Source organism: Lolium perenne, chromosome 6, assembly GCF_019359855.2.
Source record: "Lolium perenne isolate Kyuss_39 chromosome 6, Kyuss_2.0, whole genome shotgun sequence".
Lineage (NCBI taxonomy): Eukaryota > Viridiplantae > Streptophyta > Magnoliopsida > Poales > Poaceae > Lolium > Lolium perenne.
The window spans coordinates 254,919,270-254,944,859 of record NC_067249.2 but is presented as its reverse complement, the minus strand read 5'-3'; the positions used below and the strand labels follow the sequence as shown (position 1 = coordinate 254,944,859).

Genomic DNA, 25,590 nt, shown 5'->3' with positions numbered 1-25,590 from the left:
GCGCGAGTTCGAGCCGTCCGCCAACGACCACGAGGCCGGCAGCAGCCGGCAAGTCGCGCCGCCGGCGTTCGCAATGGGGCCGCCGGCGCCTCCGCACGCGACGGATCTACGTCACCGTAGCGGTGGCGCGGATGTTCCGGGGACGCCGGCGTCCCAATGCCGTGGGGGACGTGCACCTCCCCACGGCCGGCACCCGAGCCCAGATCGGGTTCCGGTGCCGCCCATCCCGGCGACCGGCCGCGCCCGCTACGCCGAGATCCGGAGGCGCCGCGCTCGGCTGCCGGCGCACCTCCGGCAGAGACCCCGCGTACGGCGACGCAAGTCCCAACCGGGACTTGTGGTTCGAGGTGGAGCACGATGCGCGCCGGCGCACATGCTTCACATCCGCGACGGCGCGGCCTCGCGCGACCAGCCACACCGCTAGGCGGGCTGGCCGCCGCCCGGCGGCCTCTACATCAACGAGCCCGCGCCCCGGCCCCGGCCGCAGCCCCGGGAGGAGGAGAACGACCGGAGCTGCGGGCGGCGCTCGCGGCGTCCCGCGAGCAGCGAGGACCTCGACGAGCTGGCCAAATGGCCGCACCTCGCCGAGGCGGCTGCGCACCTCCGCGCCGGAGGAGGCGGCCAGAAGGCCCGGGGAGGACGCCCGGGCGGAGGCGTGGGCCTTCCTGGAGCTGGCGCGCGCCGTCAGAGGAGGCTACGCGTCGGGCGGCGCTCCGGGAGGAGGAGCGCCGGCCGCGCGCTGGCGGAGGAGGAGCGCTGGCGGAGGAGGAGCTCCGGCAGTCCGCGCGTAGGGCACGGCTGCGCAGCCGGCGAGCCCGCAGTCCGCCCGGGAAAGAGCGCGATGGGACCCTGGCCGGAGTCCCGGTGCCCTCCGGCGTGTCGAGCCGAACAGCGCGTCGCCGCCGGGCGTCGTCGTCATCGACGCCGACGATGACGAGTACTACCGGGGGTAATCGTCGCGGCCACCGCGTGCTCGCAAACCCTGGCTAGGGTTTGCTTTTTTTTTTTAGTTTAAAGCCATATATGGCTTTCTTTTGTGTAAAATTTGCCCAAAATAGGGCTAAGTTTAATGACCAACTAGTTTAAATTTATGTTTTGTTCTTTTCCTTTTTTATTTTCATTTTTGTTTTATTTTATTACCAATGCGCTGCGTCCGCGCGTTGGGCGCAGCGTGCGACCCAAATGGACACGCGGACGCGGGGCGCTGTCCGGGTGTCCGTTCGGCCACGCAAACGGCCCAAAACGGACGGCCCAGCGCGTCCGTTTGGGTCGCCCGGTTGGAGATGCCCTGAGTCCCCGCCCGCGCGACGTTACCTGGTCATTTCCTGGTGGGAAACGAACGTCTCCATCACCGGAAAGGAAACGGATAAGCCGGGTAGATTAGCGATAAATAGACTGGCATCTCGCATCACGGAAGCATCCGTCTAGGGGATGCGAGCAGAAATAGGAGCATGGAGGAGGGCGGTCGTGCAAAAGCATCCGGATCTTGGAAAATAATAGAGTAGATGCCAGGTGGCACGTGGGGGCCCACGCCCACGGCCATGAGTGGAAAGCCTGCGCTGTCTCTGCGGTGGGGATCTCCGGGAATGATCCCTGGAATCCGGTGGATTATTCCGCCCCGAGCCCCGCGCGGCAAGGACTCAAGGGTACGGCGCCGAGTGGAAATTGCCATCTGGGAATTCGGGATCCAGCGGCTCCTGTTTTCTGTCTTGCGCGGGTGGACGGCTGGCCGGGAGCGCGGGCCGGACCGGGTCGCGCGCGGTCGTGCCCAGGGGCTGGACGACGATTGGACTAATTTGGAGTTTTTTTTTTGAAAAGGGACTAATTGGAGTTGAATCAATATGAATTGGTCAATCTCAAGATCAATCAGATCAGTTTCATCGACGCAGTCTCTCGAAGAAGCTCATAGGGGTAAGGTGTGCATGTGTGCGCTCATAGGGGTGAGTGTGTACGCGTATATGAACGTCTTTGATTGTACTGTGTTTTCGCAAAAAAAAAAGTTGGCTTGAAGTCTTGATCTTGCCTAGTATAGAGATTGTGTGCGCGTATGTGTTAGATTATTAGGCAATTTCCGTGTGAGTTTAATTACCGATAGCAACATTACAGATGTACAAGCATACTTAACCATACACATCAGACTAAGCACATGCATCAGATCTGAACATGCAACAAGTAGCAGTGCAAGGTAGGAGAGGGAAATCACGTACATCGCGACCGGGAAGGTCGCACCAGCAATAGCACCACCACCACCATGGGAGTTATTCATGTCGCCCATGGTGTTGTCGAAGTCATCGATGAAGCAGGCGAACCGGCGAAGATGAACACGAACAGCAGCGAGCAGTCGCGCCGAGACGCTCCCCAAAAACCTTATCGCCCGTCTCCCGGTGCAGGATCTCAACGGACGGAGTTTCGGAGGCCTGCTCTCCCGGACGGCTGTGCACGCAGTCGCCAGGATGGAGAAGACTAGAGAGTAGCACAGCAAAAGGAACTTCACGAGAGAGATCTAAGAGTACTGTTTTCCAGATCTGATCGTTCTCCTTGTATAGCCTGGGAGGAAGCCGACCCGACCGCGTTGACACGCGTAGGAAGCCAGGACACGCGGCGAGCATGCACATGCAGGCCGACACGTACCCAACACAGTTGGTGCACCAAGCAAATTTTTTGGCTTCCTTGAGTGTGTCTCGAACTCGAACTCGAGTCACGAAACGTGACGTGCGTGCGTGACGTGACGTGCCGAGCCGAGGCGGGGCGGGCGGAGGAGGAGGAGTGCGCGAGGGCTCTTTCTATTCTCACTCACTTGGAAGGACTAGAACATCAGCCCTTATATACCACTCCAACTCTCTCCCAACTAGCAATGTGGGACTAAACTTTGTCCCCCAAGGCTGTCCCGAGCTGCCAACGTGATGGGCCTTGAGATTTCAGGAATTGTAGATTATATGGGCTGCCTTATTGGGCTGCAGCCCATCTACATTTAACAATGCCCCACCAGATCTCATATGCACATCAGATGACACATTAGTTCCATTCACTGTTTAATATACCTGCACTTCAGTGGAGACTGTTAAGTTGAACTTCCACCTAGGCAAGGTGCTACGCTTGACTACAACTGAACAATGGACTGTGCCTTGAATTGTCAGTCTTTGTGCAGCAAGTTTCGCTTAATGCCGGCACGGTACTAGGCTACCATAGCCTTCCCCTCGGGTGGAGCTTATAAGTCATACTCCTCGGCCTTTCATGAGCTTACTAGAGATTCACCCAAATCTCCCACACTATGACCAGTAGTGTCACTCATATAGCCGTGTTCTTCAAAAGATCGCCCTGTAGGATGGCGTCTTCGCTCATCAAGAGCCGCTCAGAACACATTAAGACATTGTCAACCTGCCTTACAGTCGCTATGAGAGAATTGCATCTGCAGCGGAGTGGGAGTATTAAATTTTCTCTCAACTCAGTTGCTCCGGTTTGTTTTCCCAGGTCCTACTTCACGGAATTTCCGATCACATAGGTTGGGTTACCCCCTCGGCAACTCAAGTGGGTCTCAAACCCATCTCCCTCGATGCAAGGTCTATCATGTTTCTTGATAGTCCTTTTGTGAAAGGATCTGCCAGATTTTTAGCACTTTGGACATAATCCAATGCTATCACTCCGGAGTTCTTCGCTTTCGACAGACTTGAGTCTCCTCTTGATATGTTTGGAACTTTTCATATTATCCTTAGAACTTTTCACTTTGACAATCACAGTTTGATTATCACAGTTCATGAGGATGGCCGGTATTGGTTTTTCAACCATAGGCAAGTCCATCAAGAGCTCACGAAGCCATTCCGCTTCGACAGTAACTGTATCTAATGTTGTGAGTTCTGCTTCCATAGTTGACCTCGTTAAGATGGTCTGCTTGTAAGACTTCCAGGAAACAGCGCCACCACCAAGAGTGAAAACATATCCACTTGTGGCTTTCATTTTAGCATCAGAAATCCAATTGGAATCACTATACCCTTCAAGTCCTCTTGGATACCCGGTATAATGAATTCCATAACTCATGGTTCCCTTTAGATAGCGCATCACTCTCTCAAGAGCATGCCAATGATCATCTCCCGGGTTGGCCACAAACCGGCTAAGTTTGCACACAGCAAACGAGATATCAGGCCTCGTAGCGCAAGCTAAATATATGAGTGAACCAATAATTTGAGAGTATCTCAATTGGTCTCTAGTTGCCTTTTCATTCTTTCGAAGCAAGACACTAGGATCATAAGGTGTGAGAGAAGATTTGCAATCAGCATAGCCAAATCTGTTCAACACCTTCTCAACATAATGAGATTGCACAAGTGTAATCCCATTATTCTCATCTCTCAATAGCTTGATGTTTAATATAACATCAGCTTCTCCAAGATCTTTCATCTCGAAACACCGAGATAAGAAGGTTTTTACCTCCTCGATCACTTTGAGACTTGTCCCAAAAATTAGTATGTCATCCACATACAAGCATAGGACAACGCCCTCACCCCCACCATGGCGGTAGTACACACATTTGTCAGCTTCATTGACAACAAAGCCCACAGATGTCAAAGTTCTTTCAAACTTCTCATGCCATTGTTTGGGAGCTTGTTTAAGACCATACAAAGATTTCTTTAATTTACACACCTTTCTTTCTTGACCTTGTAGTACAAAACCATCAGGCTGTTCCATGTAAATTTCCTCGTCCAACTCTCCATTTAGGAAAGCCGTCTTGACGTCCATTTGATGAACGAGAAGACCGTGTGAGGCAGCCAATGACAGTAGTACTCGAATGGTGGTCAATCTCGCCACAGGTGAGTAAGTATCGAAGAAATCTTCGCCTTCCTTTTGGGTATAGCCTTTGGCCACAAGCCGAGCTTTGTACTTCTCAATAGTACCATCAGCTCGAAGCTTCTTCTTAAATACCCATTTACATCCTACAGGTTTGCACCCATAAGGACGCTCAGATAACTCCCACGTTCCATTAGCCAATATGGAATCCATCTCGCTTTGAACCGCTTCCTTCCAGTAGTCTGCATCAGGAGATGCGAGAGCTTCTGAAATGGTAGTTGGAGTATCATCCACAGATACACAATGAAATCATTACCAAAAGACTTTGCAGTCCTTTGTCTCTTACTCCTTGTGGGAGCTTCATTGTCATCTTCATCAGAATCTGAACTCTCATCATCAGATTCCTCATCAGACTCCATAGGAGTTTCATGTATTGGATCAGATTCCCAACTAGACATGCCATGCATATCTCTCATAGGGAATATATCCTCAAAGAATGTAGCATCTCTTGATTCAAAGATGGTGCCAACATTCATGTCGTCCACTCCAGATTTCACCACAAGAAATCTATAAGCAATGCTATGGGCAGCATAGCCAAGAAAGACACAATCCACGGTTTTTGGTCCAAGCTTTCGCTTTTTGGTGATTGGCAAATTCACTTTTGCCAAATAACCCCAAGTTCGTAGGTAGGAGAGTGTTGGTATTTTCTTTTCCCATTCCTCATATGGGGTAATCTCTTTATTCTTGGTTGGAACACAGTTTAGGACATGACACGAAGTCAATATAGCCTCCCCCCACCATTCCTTGGACAAACCCGAAACATCTAACATGGCGTTAACCAATTCTGTTAGAGTACGGTTTTTCCTTTCCGCAATCCCATTGGATTGTGGGGAATTGGGAGGCGTCCTCTCATGGATTATACCATGTTCCGCACAGAATAAATTGAACTCATTAGAAAAGTACTCTCCACCACGATCGGACCGAACCCTTTTTATCTTTCTTTCAAGTTGGTTCTCAACTTCAGCCTTATAGATTTTAAAGAAATCAAGAGCTTCATCTTTAGATTTCAGTAGATACACATAACAGTACCTAGTGGAATCATCAATCAAAGTCATGAAATATTTCTTTCCACCTCTTGTCAACTCACCATTCATCTCACATAGATCTGAATGCACGAGCTCTAGTGGTGCCAAGTTTCTTTCCTTCGCAGGCTTGTGAGGCTTGCGAGGCTGCTTTGCTTGCACACAAGCATGGCACTTAGATCCTTTGACAAAGGTGAATTTCGGAATTAAACTCATATCAGCAAGCCGCGTCATACAACCGAAATTAACATGACAAAGTCGTGAATGCCAAACATTAGTTTCATTAACACTAGTGCTTACGTGGTTCACAACATTATCATAGAAGTCTTCTAGAGAGAAGCGAAACATTCCCTCACATTCATATCCCTTTCCAACAAAAGTTCCATACTTAGACAGTACAACTTTATTGGACTCAAACACCAACTTAAACCCATCTTTCATAAGACGGGAGCCACTAACAAGATTCTTCTTGATAGAAGGGACATGCAGCACGTTCTTCAGTTGCACGATCTTTCCCGAAGTAAACTTCAGATCTACCGTGCCAACACCACGAACAGTAGCATGTAACCCATTCCCCATCATTACTGAGGAACCTCGGGCCTGATAAGAGGTAAACATGGAGATGTCAGCACACACATGAACATTGGCCCCTGTATCAACCCACCATTCCGTGGGCTGAAACACCGAAAGAACAGTAGGTAACATATTACCATACCCTGTAGTTCCTTCCTCTGTGTTGCCAATGACCATGCTGACAGAATTTGAGTTCTGTCCAGCCTGACATTTCTTTCCTTTGCGTTGTGGACAACGATTAGCCCAATGGCCTGTCTCGCCACACACCCAGCAAGGATCTTTCTTCTCCGTTTTCCCCTTCTTCTTGAAGTTGGTAGTCTGGGAGACTCCCTTGTTCTTTCCCTTGGACTTGTGGGTATTTTTCTGTACCATATTGGCAGCAGAACGTCCATCGGTTCCTCCAGTGTGTTTGTCTTTTGCCCTCGCCTTCTCCTCAACATCTAGAGAGCCCATGATATTCTCAACAGAAAACTCATTCCTCTGATGTTTCAGGGAAGTGGCAAAGTTCCTCCATGAAGGGGGAAGCTTAGCGACAATGCATCCCGCGACAAACTTGTCCGGTAGCACACACTTGAGAAGCTCGAGTTCCTTTGCCATGATCTGTATCTCATGAGCCTGTTCTACTACAGATCGGTTCTCAACCATTGTGTAGTCATTGAACTGCTCCATAGCATACAGTTCACCTCCGGCATCGGCAGCACCAAACTTAGCGTCCAGTGCATCCCACAGTTCCTTCCCATTTCGGATGTGCAGATAAGCATCAACCAACTTGCCTCCAAGCACACTTAGGACGGCACCCACAAAGATTACGGTGGCATCCCCGAACGCTTTATCCTCGTCAGGAGTAAGCGGACCTCTGGGAGTACCTTCCGCAACTCGGTGCACGCCCATAGAAGTGAGCCACAAGAGGGTCTTACTCTGCCATCTCTTGAAATGAGAACCCGTAAACGGGCTCGGTTTAAGCGCAGCAGCAAAACCAGACGGTGAAAATTGCCTAAGCACATAAGGTTTTTGGATTGTTAGATTATTAGGCAATTTCCGTGTGAGTTTAATTACCGATAGCAACATTACAGATGCACAAGCATACTTAACCATACACATCAGACTAAGCACATGCATCAGATCTGAACATGGAACAAGTAGCAGTGCAAGGTAGGAGAGGGAAATCACGTACATCGCTACCGGGAAGGTCGCACCAGCAGTAGCACCACCACCACCATGGGAGTTATTGATGTCGCCCATGGTGTTGTCGAAGTCGTCGATGAAGCAGGCGAACCGGCGAAGATGAACACGAACAGCAGCGAGCAGTCGCGCCGAGACGCTCCCCAAAAACCTTATCGCCCGTCTCCCGGTGCAGGATCTCAACGGACGGAGTTTCGGAGGCCTGCTCTCCCGGACGGTTGTGCACGCAGTCGCCGGGATGGGGAAGACTAGAGAGTAGCACAACAAAAGGAACTTCACGAGAGAGATCTAAGAGTAATGTTTTCCAGATCTGATCGTTCTCCTTGTATAGCCTGGGAGGAAGCCGACCCGACCGCGTTGACACGCGTAGGAAGCCAGGACACGCGGCGAGCATGCACATGCAGGCCGACACGTACCCAACACAGTTGGTGCACCAAGCAAATTTTTTGGCTTCCTTGAGTGTGTCTCGAACTCGAACTCGAGTCACGAAACGCGACGTGCGTGCGTGACGTGCCGAGCCGAGGCGGGGCGGGCGGAGGAGGAGGAGTGCGCGAGGGCTCTTTCTATTCTCACTCACTTGGAAGGACTAGAACAGCAGCCCTTATATACCACTCCAACTCTCTCCCAACTAGCAATGTGGGACTAAACTTTGTCCCCCAAGGCTGTCCCAAGCTGCCAACGTGATGGGCCTTGAGATTTCAGGAATTGTAGATTATATGGCTGCCTTATTGGGCTGCAGCCCATCTACATTTAACAGTATGTGTGAGCATCTTTAATTGTATTGTGTTACACAAAAAGAAAGTCGGCTTCAAGTCGTGGTCTTGCCTAGTATAGATGGGAACGGGGTGGCCTAGTATACTGCCGCATGTTGTAAAGTACACAAGTCGCTGACATAATGTAAGGGTACATTGCCCCTATGTGTGGTTTTGGTAATTAATGACAACCCCTATGGACTAATGTTTTCATTGAGTTTATATGAAGGAATATTCCATAGGTACTACTTGTACTCCATGTGTTGGATTCAAGTATGGATGCCATGAAGATAAAGATATATCTTGTGTATTGGCATCATGATCATCGGTTTGAAGATAAATATGTGATATGATCAACAAGAAGAAATGAAGATGGAGTTCTTATGTGGAACTCAATATTAGCCATGCTCTATCTTAAGTGAGTATGAGAAGATACAAGGTTGAGTCGTGCAAGTTCAAGATGAGCATCTCAAGTGGATCACATGCTTGAAGCTTGCCGTCCATTTGGTAATAATGGACATGTGAAGATGTGCATCAATGGAGCTTTCCCATCATGATGTATGGGGGAGCATTTGTGAGTCTTCACGAAGCAACGATGATCAAGTTGAGGCATTCCGGTTTGAGAAGAGCTTGAAGAGCTATCATCAAGATCAAGCGGGATGCGCAAGGCAAAGGTATGGCCTTGCTAGGTTTTCCTTTTACCGGTCTCAAGGTGGTTGTTGGGAGACCGGATTATAGGATAGATAGCCGCACTATTAAGAGGGGCTTTCGGTTGAGTAACTTGATCACATCGTCTTAGAGAGCTCAATCCTTTGCATACTTTGCATATCCTTATTGCTTCTTGGTGTTTCTCTATGTGAGGTTCTTGAGCTTGTTGCTAGCTTTACAACAAGCCCAAGTTCATCGAAAACGGAATCCGCATGCATCTTCTATTGCGTTTTCGAGGTTGGACGTCTTTACCGTTTCTTGACGGTGGGAGACTCCCTCTCTAAAATCATCTAAAATGTTCTGTGAGGAGTCTCCATATTTCCAGTTTTTGTTGGGGTTCTATTCGTCGTTATCTTTCCAACAAAATTGGTTTCATGTCAATCGGGGTCCGGACACAAAAGTTATCACAGTTTTTGTATAACATGATTTCCTGCTGGCCCGGTTTCTAGCCCGGTGTGACCGGCCGTCTGACCGGATGGCCCGGTTTCAAACCGGCCCCTGGACCGGTGCCATCCGGGCACTATCCAGTAAGCTTTTAATCTTGGTCCGGTTTCTAGCCCGGCGTGACCGGCCGTCTGACCGGATGGCCCGGTTTCAAACCGGCCCCTGGACCGGTGCCATCCGGGCACTATCCAGTAAGCTTTTCTGCTTGGTCCGGTCACTAGCCCGGTCGACCGGTCTGTGGACCGGATGGCCCGGTCTGTGGCCCGGTCTGACCGGGTCCTGAACCGGACGGCCCGGTCCCAGGCCCGGTTGACCGGCCTCCTCGACGGCTGACTCAGCCCAACTTTTCCCCAACGGTTATATTTGCTCTTGGGCTATAAATAGTCCTTCTTCCACCTTGGGCTGGGTACTTCTTCCCTTTCTCTCACCTCCATTGTTGCATTTGAAGAAGTTGCTCTCTCTCTTGTTCCCCCCCATGATTCTTGCTCATATTTGAGGATTTGAGAGAGGAGATCTAGATCTACACTTCCACCAAACCAATTCTTCTCTAAGTGAGGGAATCTCTTGGGATCTAGATCTTGGAGTCTTTGGTTGACTTTCCCCCTTGTTCTTCCTCTCCAATCTCATCCTAGCATTCGTTGCTTTGGTGGGATTTGAGTGTGAAGGACTTGAACACCTCCGGTGTTCTTGCTTTGCATCATTGCATTGTGTTGAGCTCTCCACCACGATTTGTTCGAGTGAGAGACCGTGAGCTTGTTACTCTTGGAGGGTGACCTCCTAGTTGGCTTGGTGATTGGTGCTCCGGTGATCTCTTCAAGAAGATTGTGAAGAGGCCCGGGCTTCTCCTTCGTGGAGCTTGTGAAGTGGTTGTGGAGCTTGCCATCTCCGGAGCGGAGGAAAAGCTAACCATAAGGAAGGGGCCATTATCCTTCGTGGGTGTGGTTCGGAGAATAGGGTGAGCCTTCGTGGCGCGGGGAATCCTTCGTGGGACCTCCACTCCTCCAAACGTGACGTACCTTGTTGCAAAGCAAGGGAACACGGGAATACATCCTCGTCTCCGCGTGCCTCGGTTATTTCTATACCCGAGCTCTCTTTCCTTGTGATAGCCATCGTGCTTGAAGTACATATATCTTGCTATCACTTGTGCTACATATATCTTGTGCCTATCTTGCTTAGCTCTAGTTGCTATTGTTACACTTAGTTGAGCTTAGCATATTTAGGGTTTGTGCTTGTAAACTAAACGATAGTTTAATTCCGCATTCATACAAGACAAATCCGCAAGAGTTTGTAATTGCCTATTCACCCCCCCTCTAGGCGACATCTCGATCTTTCAATTGGTATCAGAGCAAGGTCTCTCCTTGTTTAAGGCTTCACCGCCTTGAGAGTAAAGATGTCGGCTAGTATAGTGCACAATGACACAATTGTATTTAATGGCACAAATTATCTTTTGTGGCGAAATTGCTTGCTTTGTAATCTTCGGACCTTGTGTCCACATATAGAGCAATTTCTAGATGTTGGTTTTTCTCCTCCGATGGATTCTCAAAATCTATCTTTAGAGGATGAGAAAAACTTACATCTTGAAGCTCAAGTATCTAATGAGCTTTTATTCTCCTTGAGACCCGATTTTCGTAGGTTCTTGATATATATAAAGAGAAAATCGTCTCATGAGATGTGGATCAAGCTTAAGGAAATGTTTGGTGGATCCACTTCTAAATTGGTCGGTGGTGACTCCGAGGAGCTCTCTTCCCCTTCACATCATGAAGAGCTCCAAGTTGCTTCCACCTCCTGGCCGTGATGATATATCATCTTCTTCCACTTCACCAACGTGTTGGAAGACACAAGGTAATGATATGGTGAGTGGTGAGGGAAATTGCAATGTTGATATTGTGCTCATTAGTGATGACTCTTCATCTCTATCTCATTGCAATGGTTCCTCTTTGGACTTAAACACATCTTGCATTGAAAATAATATACATGCTTGTGTTGATAGTCCTTGCATATCATGTGTAAATTGCTTACATAGATCTCATGAGGATATGCTTGCCTTGTCTTGCTCCCATAATCAAAATGTTTCTATTTCCTCTAGTTGCTTGTTGACTAACATTGTAGAGGAAACCGAACACTCTATGGATCAAGACATGTTTTCAAATGAGGATTCAAGAATATCTTCATCTTCATTCTCCGGTATGCACATGTGCCTTATGGCAAATGGATCAAAGGTATCTCCTACTTTGACTCCTAACACTTTCTCTAATGATGAGAGTGATGATGATGATAATGATGAAGAATATAATACCTTGGTGCATAATATGGCAACGATATATGCTTCTCTTCATGGTAATAAAAAGGCTCGTGCTAATCTCGAACACTCTATGGATATCTTGAATAAATATAAGGAAACCATAGTGAAGTTGGAGTCCCATGTTGAAAATGAGGAAATGAGATTCACTCTCCTCAAGCATGAGCTAAAAGATGAGAAGCATGCTAATTTCATGCTTACACAAAAAATTGAATCATATATGCATGAAAATGAGAAAACTATTGTTGATGCTTGTGCTACTAACTCTAATTCTTGTGAAGCATCGACCTTAAAGGAGAATGTTGAGCTAAGGGCTCAACTTGAGTTGCTAACTAGCAATTATAGGGAATTGGAAGAAAGTCATAAAAAGCTCTCAAGCTCTCATGATGAACTTCTAATTTCCTATGATGGGCTAAAGTTAGCTCATGAGGCAAGTATCACTAAGGTAACATCTTGTGAGCCTCATATGGACATTAGCACAATCTCTACCCAAAATGTTATATTGCCATGTGCTAGTCCTTGTAATCCATCTAGTCAAACTAGTGATACACCTTGTGTTGGATTACTTGATTTGCCTTGTTGCTCTAACAATGAAGCTTCTACTTCCTCTAGTACTTGTATTTCTACTAACCATGTAGAGGAAATAAAAGAGCTCGAGGCTCAAGTTCTTTCTTTGAAGAAAGACTTGGAAAAGCGTCATGAAGGGAAATCCGCACTTGACAAGATGTTGAGTATGCAACAATCCCCCAATGACAAGAGTGGACTTGGATTCAACTTCAATAACAAGAACAAGTCCAAGAGCAAGAGCAACAAGAAGAAGGGCCAAGACAAAGTCAAGGATCTGGCCAAGTTGGTTTGCTTCAAGTGCAAGGTTGAAGGGCATCATGTTAAATCATGCCCATTGAAGAAGAAGAAGCACTTGAGTGAGAAACAACAAGGGAAACGGCCACAAGGTCAAGGTCAAGCTCATGCTCGACCTCAAGTTGAAGATAGGCCACTTCCCAAGAAGAATCAAGATATTGTTCCCCAAGAGAAGAAATCAATAAAGAAGAGAAAGGGGAACACTTGCTACTTATGTCGTGAGAAGGGGCACTTTGCTTCTTCTTGCTTAGGTGGTACCTTATCTAACCCTATAATTGTTGATGACGATTATTCTCTAGGGAAGGATAAGAATGGCAATGTGTTTGCCAAGTTTGTTGGAACTCAAAGTGGTTTCAAGAAAAGAACCATTTGGGTTGCCAAGCCTATTGTGATTAACCTCTTAGGACCCAACTTGGTTGGGGACCAACAATCTCAAACTTGATCAATAGGTACAAGTGGAGGTCATTGGAGACTTGGCTACTTCATGAAGAATTAAGGGACCTTCATATATTATATTTTGACCAAGCCAAGTCGTATGGATTATCATCTATATCGTATATCCAATGTTCCTCTTTGCGGTAACTTTTACTTCAACTCATCATATTTATTGTAAGTTACTTGCCCCTTTGCATGTTTGGTTTTGTACCAAATATTTGTGTATGTGTTGTGCCTTACTTACCTATCTTGTGTATTCAAGTATGTTTGTTTGACTCATCATATACGTGTGTATTGTCTTGGAGCCTAATGCATCTTGATGATATCTTATTTGGCTCTCTTTGAGTGATTAATGGAACATCCCATCTTGGGGGAGTGATATGCTTTGTGCATCTCTCCTTCTATAAAATGTGGGTATATGGGTACCACCACTTAGTATTGATATTGCAAGATTATCTAGTCACTATGTGTTGTGTCATACTCATGAGAAATTCAAATTCTAAATATCCATTAATCATCTCTAGTTGAATTTTAGTTGCCTCTTATTTAGAAGAAATGTTTTATCACATTATGGGGGAGTAATATGTTTTGTACATATCACAAGCCTAGAAAATGTGAACATATGAGGTTATGCCACTTAGAGTTGATGCTCTTAATTATCTTGTTCCTAGGTGGCATGTTTGCTCAAACAAGCTCCATTCCTAATAAAAATATTTTATTAATCATCTTGTGGGCTTTTGTTTGAATATGAAATTCTTGGTGCGTTTTTTTTTCCTCAAATACATATCTCTATATCTTATTTGGGACACCGTTTGCTTCAAGTTATTCTAATCATTGCCGTGCGTGATTGTGTGACTAGTTGAAGCTATCAAGAATCTTCATCCGTGCATAGTGCTCAATTCTATATACTTATCCTATGCCTTTTATTGTGAAGTTGATCCTTACTAACATTGTGAATACTCCACCGGAAATTATTTCCAATATACTCATTGTCGTTGACAATTGATAACCTTGTATGTGGTTGAATTTTTGGATCATCTTCACCTTGGATTGTTTCTTATTGCCTTATTTTATTTCCAACAAATCCTTGTTGCTCCCATGTGTCTTCCTTGTCCCTTTGAAAAATCTTTTGATAAATTCTCTTGATTCATATCAAGTGTTTGTTTTGGAAGACAAACCTTTTCCTTACGGTACATTGTGCCATTGTGAAAAGTGTATAGGGTTTGGTTTATTTTGTTTGAACCTTGCTCTTTGGGGGAGTTTGCTATCTCATTCTTTCTTACATGATTTATTTGCTTGAATGAGATAAATCCTTGAGCATGTTTGCTTTATTTCATCCTTTATGCTCAATGGTTTCTTCTTAGTTCATTTGTTGAACTTTGTTGAACAAATCTTTTGAGATTTGCTTCTTAGATATAACTTGGACAACAAATTTGTTTTGTGGCACCTCTATGCCTTATCTAATTCTTTTGGTGTTTTGTCCAAAGTATATCTTTCTTGGATCTTTAAAGGTTTTGGTGCATGCTTATATGTAATTTGTTTATACTTGTAGCATGCTTGCTTTCTTTTGATCCATTATGTAGGATATACTCCATCAAATCCTAAATGGCTAAGATGTGCATGAAATTCAAATTTCATCTAAATATGCACATGTTTATATGGAGCGTGTCCTATATATTGTGGTTAGTCTAACCATGTTGGACCCAATAAGTTTGGGGACCAAGATGTACTTGAATGATGTTTTAGGTACATTGGAGATGCAATGGAGGCTTGTCTCATCTATAAGGAAGGTGTTGTCACCATATGAGGATTGGAGTCAAGCTAGGATGATCGATGAACTCTTATCTACTACATCAAGCCATTGCCATCTCGGTAACAAGTATCTTATTCATGCACTCTCATATAGCATCCAACCTCTTGTAGGTTGTATCTTGGCATGAAATTATTTATTTCGAAAATATTGCGGTTCTTGAAAAACCCTTTTAAAGTAAAACTTCTTATTGAACATTTGAGTAATTTGAGAAGATGCATATGATAGGTTATATATATATATATCATATTCTATGATTCACCTATCACAAATATGCCCTCTAGCAATTTATTGCATATCAATTCCTCAAAGAGCTCTTGTGTGCAATATTGATGAATTTGTGAAATAAATCCGTATTTGTGATACTTGTTGCCTTTCTCAAAACACTCCAACTAGCTCTACTTCCCTTATTGTTAATTGTAATGTTTTTGAGGTTTAACTTGGTTGAAGTTCATTCATATATACCATAAGTGAAAATTGGAGCCATAGGCTATATATGCTTTTTAAGCAAACATCCTTGGTATATTTTATGACTTCATCTTGGATACCATGTCTTATTTATTTTGTTAACCTCTTGTGTGTGCATGTTTCTTTATGGATCACTATGTCCACTTTAGAAACTTATATACATGAGAGCGTTAATCCATCAACTTGATATCCTTGTTCCTTGCCAATCATCTTTTACCCTTTTGCTTTTAGTGGTGTTGGTAAAGAAGATTTATGAGTGCTTGGTTTACTTGTTTTTCTTCATGCACTCATATCTCGTAAATTGTTGGACTCAAGTTATTTTTGATAAGCATTTTATTTTTATCTTGGGTATGTTCTAAATAATATAGAGGGAGTGAGGATTCCATGTTTGTGCATATTGTATTCAAATGCAAACATTATAAATTGTGCACGAACCTTGGGGAGCTTTCTTATTTTATTTAGAGCACTATATCTCTCTTATCATGATATCTTTGTTTGTCCAATTGGATCTTTGATTGCTTGCTTTATTTGTTGAAGCTCACTTCACCATGATATCTTTATGCAATCTTTGATCCTCAATATAGTTTGACTTCCTTCAAGTATTCATCATTGGATATGTGCACTTGATTCCACTCAAATTATGAGAAGTGCACACCTTGGGGAGGAACTCACATTATATTGGCCTTCTAAATTTTTCACCCATTTTGACAATCGATGCCAATGGGGGAGAAGTTTAGAGGGTTTAAGGGAATGGTTTTATACTTAAGTTTGGTTTGTGCTTAAGTGTTTTGTCCTCTCATGCATTCCTTATTTATATGTCTTGCATGGTCATATATATATATATAGTGGAAACTATCCCAAAGGTTAATCTTGACAATATATGCAATGAATTCATGTTCATCACACGTGCATACATTGTGGGGGAGTTTTCTCTATATATATTGGTTCTACTCACATCTCTTGCATTTGTTGTAGTTGTGTGAGTAGAGCCGGTTTTGATATGGGCTAGTAGCTTTGTGTTACTTGACCATATCAAATACAACCTCTTGTATACAACTTATCCTCGGATAAGTTGCGTACTTGTTCCTAATATTCATTATATAAACCCTCTTATTGTGATTGTCATCAATTACCAAAATGGGGGAGATTGTAAGGGTACATTGCCCCTATGTGTGGTTTTGGTAATTAATGACAACCCCTATGGACTAATGTTTTCATTGAGTTTATATGAAGGAATATTCCATAGGTACTACTTGTACTCCATGTGTTGGATTCAAGTATGGATGCCATGAAGATAAAGATATATCTTGTGTATTGGCATCATGATCATCGGTTTGAAGATAAATATGTGATATGATCAACAAGAAGAAATGAAGATGGAGTTCTTATGTGGAACTCAATATTAGCCATGCTCTATCTTAAGTGAGTATGAGAAGATACAAGGTTGAGTCGTGCAAGTTCAAGATGAGCATCTCAAGTGGATCACATGCTTGAAGCTTGCCGTCCATTTGGTAATAATGGACATGTGAAGATGTGCATCAATGGAGCTTTCCCATCATGATGTATGGGGGAGCATTTGTGAGTCTTCACGAAGCAACGATGATCAAGTTGAGGCATTCCGGTTTGAGAAGAGCTTGAAGAGCTATCATCAAGATCAAGCGGGATGCGCAAGGCAAAGGTATGGCCTTGCTAGGTTTTCCTTTTACCGGTCTCAAGGTGGTTGTTGGGAGACCGGATTATAGGATAGATAGCCGCACTATTAAGAGGGGCTTTCGGTTGAGTAACTTGATCACATCGTCTTAGAGAGCTCAATCCTTTGCATACTTTGCATATCCTTATTGCTTCTTGGTGTTTCTCTATGTGAGGTTCTTGAGCTTGTTGCTAGCTTTACAACAAGCCCAAGTTCATCGAAAACAGAATCCGCATGCATCTTCTATTGCGTTTTCGAGGTTGGACGTCTTTACCGTTTCTTGACGGTGGGAGACTCCCTCTCTAAAATCATCTAAAATGTTCTGTGAGGAGTCTCCATATTTCCAGTTTTTGTTGGGGTTCTATTCGTCGTTATCTTTCCAACAAAATTGGTTTCATGTCAATCGGGGTGGGACACAAAAGTTATCACAGCTTTTGTATAACATGATTTCCTGCTGGCCCGGTTTCTAGCTCCGGTGTGACCGTCGTTCGACCGGATGGCCCGGTTTCAAACCGGCCCCCTGGACCGGTGCCATCCGGGCACTATCCGATAAGCTTTTAATCTTGGTCCGGTTTCTAGCCCGGCGTGACCGGCCGTTCGACCGGATGGCCCGGTTTCAAACCGGCCTCGGACCGGTGCCATCCGGCACTATCCAAGAAGCTTTTCTCGCTTGGTCCGGCCACTAGCCCGGTCGACCGGTCTGTGGACCGGATGGCCTTGGTCTGTGGCCCGGTCTGACCGGGTCCTGAACCGGACGGCCCGGTCCCAGGCCCGGTTGACCGGCCTCCTCGACGGCTGACTCAGCCCAACTTTTCCCCAACGGTTATATTTGCTCTTGGGCTATAAATAGTCCTTCTTCCACCTTGGGCTGGGTACTTCTTCCCTTTCTCTCACCTCCATTGTTGCATTTGAAGAAGTTGCTCTCTCTCTTGTTCCCCCCCATGATTCTTGCTCATATTTGAGGATTTGAGAGAGGAGATCTAGATCTACACTTCCACCAAACCAATTCTTCTCTAAGTGAGGGAATCTCTTGGGATCTAGATCTTGGAGTCTTTGGTTGACTTTCCCCCTTGTTCTTCCTCTCCAATCTCATCCTAGCATTCGTTGCTTTGGTGGGATTTGAGTGTGAAGGACTTGAACACCTCCGGTGTTCTTGCTTTGCATCATTGCATTGTGTTGAGCTCTCCACCACGATTTGTTCGAGTGAGAGACCGTGAGCTTGTTACTCTTGGAGGGTGACCTCCTAGTTGGCTTGGTGATTGGTGCTCCGGTGATCTCTTCAAGAAGATTGTGAAGAGGCCCGGGCTTCTCCTTCGTGGAGCTTGTGAAGTGGTTGTGGAGCTTGCCATCTCCGGAGCGGAGGAAAAGCTAACCATAAGGAAGGGGCCATTATCCTTCGTGGGTGTGGTTCGGAGAATAGGGTGAGCCTTCGTGGCGCGGGGAATCCTTCGTGGGACCTCCACTCCTCCAAACGTGACGTACCTTGTTGCAAAGCAAGGGAACACGGGAATACATCCTCGTCTCCGCGTGCCTCGGTTATTTCTATACCCGAGCTCTCTTTCCTTGTGATAGCCATCGTGCTTGAAGTACATATATCTTGCTATCACTTGTGCTACATATATCTTGTGCCTATCTTGCTTAGCTCTAGTTGCTATTGTTACACTTAGTTGAGCTTAGCATATTTAGGGTTTGTGCTTGTAAACTAAACGATAGTTTAATTCCGCATTCATACAAGACAAATCCGCAAGAGTTTGTAATTGCCTATTCACCCCCCCCCCCCCTCTAGGCGACATCTCGATCTTTCACATAACATACATAAAACATCGGTTCACTAGTATTACATTCCTTAGAGTGGTATAACAGAAACATTACGGGTCCAAGACATGTCTATAGGATTACACACAGACTCTTTATAAAAGATCAACACAACCTCCTACTCTACAATGAGATAAAACTGCAATAAACTCCAGAAGAACAACTGGTAAACTAGACCTAGTACTAGCTCTACCTAGAGAGCTACTTGGCTTACTAAAGAAGTACTAGTTGAACTCTAGCTATTTAGGTGCTAGGAACAGGGAACTCGACCCCGTATACTCGCCCTTTTTTTTAATCCATGACACGAACTGATTCTCTTATATATCACGTTCATCCTAGTTCATTACAATCACTCGTAGACCCCCATTACTGTGGGAAATTTACAAGGCCCCACCCTTTATACGGTACGCCGCGTCCGTTGGTATGAGAGAGGAAACAAGCATAGCTGACTTCTCCATCCAGTTCCAGGTCTTAAGGTTAACACGTGATTTACGCCGCAAGAATCACTAGACAAAATTTGTTGTTAACCATATGTGAATAGATAACGCAATTGCAATGGAATCTCCCGCATAACTCAAAACACGGTTCCATTGCCCACCACATAGTCATATTCATAATTGTTAAAGTAATGATTTCCTTTTAAATGCAGGAATGATACAAATACTACTTTGCAAGTAATTTGATAAAAATAATCAAATGACATGAGCAGGTGACGAACTTGCCTTTCTTGACTACAAGATTATGCATTCAAAAGCTTCGAGATGATATAACTCCAAATTCTGAAATAACATCGTTGTCCGGACAATGTTTGAAGAACTGACAAAGGTGTTATAATGCATAAGTATGAGATGTAAATGCTCTAAGCGTAACATAAACCCGATGATTTAGGTTTAGTGAGTTGTAATGATTTCTTTAGAATATGTTGCACTTTTAGGGTGGTTCTACAAACAAATTTCTTATTAGGGTTTGGTTAATTTGGTATCATATACAAGTGGTGTAATACATCATAATAATGATATTGTAGTTACAAAAATGTGTTACCGACGAGCATTTAGTAACGCATGTTACTACAACGTATCTTGTAACATAATTTTCAACATTATGTAACAATTACTATGTGTGACTGTGGACACCACTTAGTAACACGGCCTAATGGAACACGTCTCAAAATCTGCTACTATGTGGCCTAGTAACATTATTTTGAACCTGTTGTAACACAAGATTGTGTTACCAAAGCTCTGTCTTGTTGTATTGACATCGACCAAGTGATATTGGGCTCTTATTTTCTAGATTTAGATCTAGATATTGGAGTGGTCCAGGTGTGATAGATCTAAATCAAGATAGAGGGTGCGGTGCACCTAGTAGAGGTAGATGTGCATGGAGTATCAAACATTGTTGGTTAAATTGGTTAAAATAAGGGTAGAGGAGGGAGGAAACGAGTTGGAAAGTGCGGAGGGTCGGGTTTCAATGGGGAGGAGTGAAGTGGGAGAGTTGTGAGAGGGAAAAAATCGTAGTGTCGGTGTATACAACTCCAGGTTACTGCCGGCGCACCAGAATAGATGGGTGCCGGTGGTAATGTGTGTGTGGGTGCCGAAATGAGGGTGGCTGGGCCCAGGAAATACTGCCAACTCAGTGGCTCAGCATGCACCGACGATAGGAGAATACTACTGGCGCACTTCTGGGCCGTGCGCTGGCGGTATTTCTTGGTCCTGGCCTGAACCGGTTCTAGCTTTATCGCCGGCGCGCCAGTCTGGACGTGCGCTGGCGGTATTGTCTTCTCACCGACGCTCCTAAAAGTTGGTGCGCCGACGACAAATAGCACCGGCGGGCACATTTTTTGGCGCGCCGGTGCTACCCATGGGCCTATAGTTGTTTTCTTAGTAGTACCGTGCAACCGTTTGTTTGCACCCAAAATACATGTCTTGTCACCGCTCCTCCGGCTGAAGACATAAGCACATACGGTTTCAGTGAGTAGCAATAGGAATAACCTGCAAGAAGGAAGCACAATATGATTTGTTAAAGATAATGTCATCACGAACATGCCATATTGCCCAAAGAAGAGTTGAAACACCAACTCTAATCTAGCCTTTGACTCTTTTGTTTAATCCATTGATCCAATTTATGTTGTAGATATTTTCTTTGTCATTATTTTACAATCTTAGCTTTATTTTCTCTCAAAATGTTCATATATTGTTGTTTGCTCGCCGTATGACGGGTAAGCACGCGGCAATCCGCGCTTCCTACCAGCGGAGAATATGAGCTATTTGAAGAGAAAAAAAGGTTGTGAATTGCTATTAAAGTAGAAAATATAATTTGAGAGCTTAAAACGTAGGAGAAGCGCTCAGGTGGCCATTCGAGGGCTCAATTTCATGGAAAATGTTGGACGTCCTTGCTAATTCGGACATCCTATCGCTAGCTAGAACATCTATGGTGAAAATTTGCGGCCTCACACCCGATATGAAAGCTGCCGGTTGCATGCGCGGTATATGTCCTTGGTGATTTTTTTTATTTAGAGTCCAAACTGAACTCACCTAAACCTTTTTTTTTGGGGGAATGAACTCACCTCAAGCTTTCCTTGTATTTTTGTTCATCTTAATTTGTAGAGATGTGCTGGATCACGACAAACAAACATCATCTTGTGCGTTATGTATTACGTAGGTGTATAACCCAGCCGAACCCCGGTCTACTATATATAAGTTGAACAAAAATACAACCAGGGATCGATCTTCTACAACCAGGGATCTAAAGTTAACGAGAACGTCGATCGAAAATCAGAGGAAAGCTTCAGATGGACGTCGCGACGGCATGTCCAGACATCCATCAGCATGACCTCGTGAGTTTCGGGCCCGGGCTGCTCGACTGCGGCGTAGTTGAGGCCAAGGGCGCCGCGGTGGAGGAAGACGGCACCTCTCCCCCGGTCCCCACGTTCCATATTCTCTGCCTCGACAACTCCACCGTGACCAAGAAGGCCAGCGACCTCACTGTGATTGACAGGAGCTACCTGAACATTGCCCAGGTGGTCGCTTCGGCGTCCAACGTCGGCGGCCAGATCGGTTCCATCACCGGCGCCACCACCATGCTCGACCTGGTCAGGCTCGACGAGCGCGGCGAAGTGGTAGAGACCGTCAGCGGCGTGTCGCCGTCTCGCGTGCGGCGTGTCAGGCCGCTCGGCCCCGGCGACCTGGTCGTCTCCGGGCCGTGGCTCGGCCAGGTCTCCAACGTGTCCGTGGACGTCGACGTGTCGTTCGACGATGGCGCCGTCTGCACTGTCGCCGACGCGGAGGGCAACGAGATGCTACAAACAGTTTCGGGATACCACTATGAGAAATACCTCCCTCAGAAGAACAGTCGTTTCTTCCCGGGGCAGCGGGTCGGAAGTGCTGGTAGTGTTTTCAAAGACGCCAGGTGGCTTCATGGACACTGGAACGCCGACCGCGATGTAGGCACCGTCGTGAAGGTGGAGATGTCCAGCGTCCTCGTCCACTGGATCGCGTCCACACATTGCGGCACCGACCAGCGGCTCGTCGAGGAATCTGCTCCTCCGGCCTACCAGAACCCTCGCGACTTGACCTTCTACTGCGTGGCTCACAACAATTTCGGCTGGGGGCCAGCTGACCGCTGCTTCTTCACCGAGCCAGGTTCGACGCATGGTGATTCATCTTTTGCCCATGATCCTCAACTAGAGGAGGAGGAGGAGCAACAACATGGCGCATGCTTGGATAAGGTGGAGCTGCCCATGACCGTCGCCAAGACCCGCACCTATGTTGACGTGCTGTGGCAGGACGGCACACAACAACATGGCGTGCCATCGGAGTCCGTGGTCCCTTTTAACAACATCAACGACCAAGAATTCCTCCCTGGTTACCATGTGGTTGACAATGCATCTCTTGACGGCGCAACGGTCAACGATGACACTGCTTCAGATGGTAGTACTAAACCGGCTAGGCGTGTTGGTGTCGTCAGGACCGTCTGTTGCAAGAACCAAACAGTAAATGTGTCATGGTTCAAGGCGGCGGCATGCCCTAACGGGGCTAGGGAGGTCGAGTGCAATGATATCGTGAGCGCCTATGATTTAGAATTGCATCCTGGCGACACCACTGACCTAGGAGATACTGTTGTTCGCCTCCTTCCGTCAGGATCATCTGACGGTGAAACATCAATAGAGTCACAGAGCAAGACGGAGAAGAACGTTGCCCCCACCAATCTTTCCTGGGTGGGATGTGTTATTGACCTTCCTGATGGCCACGTGCAAGTCAAATGGGGTGACGGTAGCATCTCAACGGTACGTGTATGTGCCTTTACAGTTGCGGATATCATAAAATTATCCTAGACTCCTTGAAGCTTACAGATTTTTTGAAAAGCTAGCGCACCGTAAGTGTGAAAACATCATTGAATTCTTTGCACGGTTACATATAGACGACAAGTGACCTGTAAAATCCCGTGAACAAATATGGTAATTTGTAGGCTACAGAAAATACACAAATTATGTGGATCTATAATGCATGCACCTTTTCTGTCACAGATACACATATCCGTTCATGCATAAGTGTTATTTTTTTCATTTGTTTGCAGATATATATAGGTCACATGATCATATATGTATATAGGGCCTTTTCAAACTACACTGAAACTCTAAATATGTTCTTTTATTCCCCTGAAATATCTTCTGCTATGGATTTCCTTTTTAGTTTTTACACTATGTATGCACTGAGCTTATTAGCTATTGTTGACTTGATTGAGCATGCTGCAGGTGTTGCCCCATGAGATCGTCGTCGCCTATGAGGAGGACTACATGGAACTAAAAGATAAAACAGATGAGGACAGCGACACCGACTCATCCAGCACGGTATCTACTTATCCAACATTCTACTACTTCTACGCACTTGTACCAAGCACGAACGCTCGATACCAGACAATTTCCTAGTGTCTATATATATATGTACTTGTTATAGCTAATTATTACTGGAGAAGAGCATTCACCAATTGATGCGGCTATATTATTCTAGGACAATGATCCAATGAACCCAGCAGAGGATGGCGATGCTGAAAGCGGCAGCGGTGAATCCAACGAAGACGGCCTGTTACAGTCAGCGATGTTTAAAGGCCGGTTCAGTTCTTTCGTCTGGTCTCTGATCCGATTGGCCTGCGAAGTGCTGTCCCAGGGTAAGGGGTTCCTGACGATGTGGCCTCTGTCATGGTTCCCAATCTCGGGGTTACCTGCACCCACCAAGGAGAACATCCGAGCACCCACCAACGCATCCGGAGGGAAAAAGAATGCTACAGATGCTACCACTGATGACCAATCTTTCCGTTTCTCACACTTTGACGTGCTGCAGATCCCTCCTGATCACCATTATATTGACACCGCAGATGAGGTATTTGTTGCTTCTTATCGGAAAACAGTTCATTGGGTTGATGAGTTGAAAATTAATATGCACGTCAGTTATTCTTTTTTAATATGCGCTGCATAACCAACGCTATGTTTATTTCACCAAATACAGGTTAGCCGTGGAAAGAGTTGGCCTAAGACAGTACAAAAGGAATGGAAACTTCTAGAGAATAACTTGCCAGGTACCAGTAGGAAATAATTTTCATGGTTACACCATTCACGCATGCCCACTGCGAACCGAAAACTTCTTTGTTTGCAGAGACCATCTATGTACGAGGGTTCGAGGACCGCATGGATCTTCTGCGTGCGGTGATGGTTGGTGCGAGCGGAACGCCATACGAGGACGGGCTCTTCTTCTTCGACCTCCAGCTGCCGTCGTCCTACCCAGCCGTGCCACCGCAGGTGTACTACCACTCCTTTGGTCTATGCCTCAATCCCAACCTCTACGAATCCGGCCATGTGTGCCTCAGCCTGCTCAACACATGGGATGGCGAGGGGACTGAGGTGTGGTTACCGGCCGAGTCGAGCCTCCTCCAAGTCCTTGTTTCTATCCAGGGTCTCGTCCTCAACAACCAACCATACTACAATGAAGCTGGCTATGAGACCTTGGTTGGTACACCAAAGGGCCGCCGCAACGCGTTGCCCTACGGAGAGAACGCTTATCTTCTCACCCTCCGGAGCATGCTCCACGTACTGCGGCGCCCGCCCCAAAAATTCGAGGCGTTCGTCAAGGACCACTTCCGCCGTCGGGGGAGGTTCGTGCTCAGGACATGCGAGGCATACCATCAAGGATGTGTCAATGCAAACGTCTTGGGAGACGCCAATGCCACCATGGTGGGTAGGGAGCAGTCTTGCTCGGTCGGGTTAAAGCTTGCTCTAGCCAACGTGATACCAAGCCTCGTGGCGGCCTTCATAGAGATCGGCGCCGAGGGGTGCGAAGAGTTCCAAAAGATGAGAGTCTCGTTGACACAATCTCTCAACGCCACTCAATAGACAAATGGAGTGGTATAGACTTGTGCTTTTTCTTTATGGAGTATGTACTGGGTCTTCACGGATTGATGCACACAATTATTATCATGCTTGTTAATTGCTCAGATCTTTTTTAGTAGGTAAATCACAAGCTTTATTAATTGTTCCCTCTATTTCCCTAGGTATTGATGTACTATGCGGTATGAAATGTTCGTTTCAATAATAGCCGTTGCAATTTCAGCCTTTCAGGATATCGGTACATGGATGTTTTAGATGACGGTTCAGAGCCTCCCACCACTACGGGAGAAACTCCATGTGCCGACGGCCAGCCCAT

The 25,590-nt window shown here is 45.9% G+C and overlaps 1 protein-coding gene across 1 annotated transcript; it reads left to right on the top strand.

The window, feature by feature from the left end:
* The first annotated feature begins 21,686 nt into the window (after positions 1-21,686).
* Positions 21,687-25,280, top strand: LOC127309780 (probable ubiquitin-conjugating enzyme E2 23). The gene is made up of 5 exons (XM_051340509.1): positions 21,687-23,180; positions 23,649-23,744; positions 23,905-24,273; positions 24,400-24,469; positions 24,547-25,280. Exons 1-5 carry the CDS (start codon positions 21,687-21,689, stop codon positions 25,278-25,280), a joined length of 2,763 nt encoding a protein of 920 aa, XP_051196469.1.
* The last annotated feature ends 310 nt before the right edge of the window (positions 25,281-25,590 follow it).

Coding starts and splice junctions, on each gene's coding strand:
- LOC127309780 (XM_051340509.1), top strand. CDS start 21,687: ATGGACGTCGCGACGGCATGTCCAGACATCCATCAGCATGACCTCGTG. Junction 23,181..23,648: donor GTGACGGTAGCATCTCAACG/GTACGTGTATGT, acceptor AGCATGCTGCAG/GTGTTGCCCCATGAGATCGT. Junction 24,470..24,546: donor TCTAGAGAATAACTTGCCAG/GTACCAGTAGGA, acceptor CTTTGTTTGCAG/AGACCATCTATGTACGAGGG.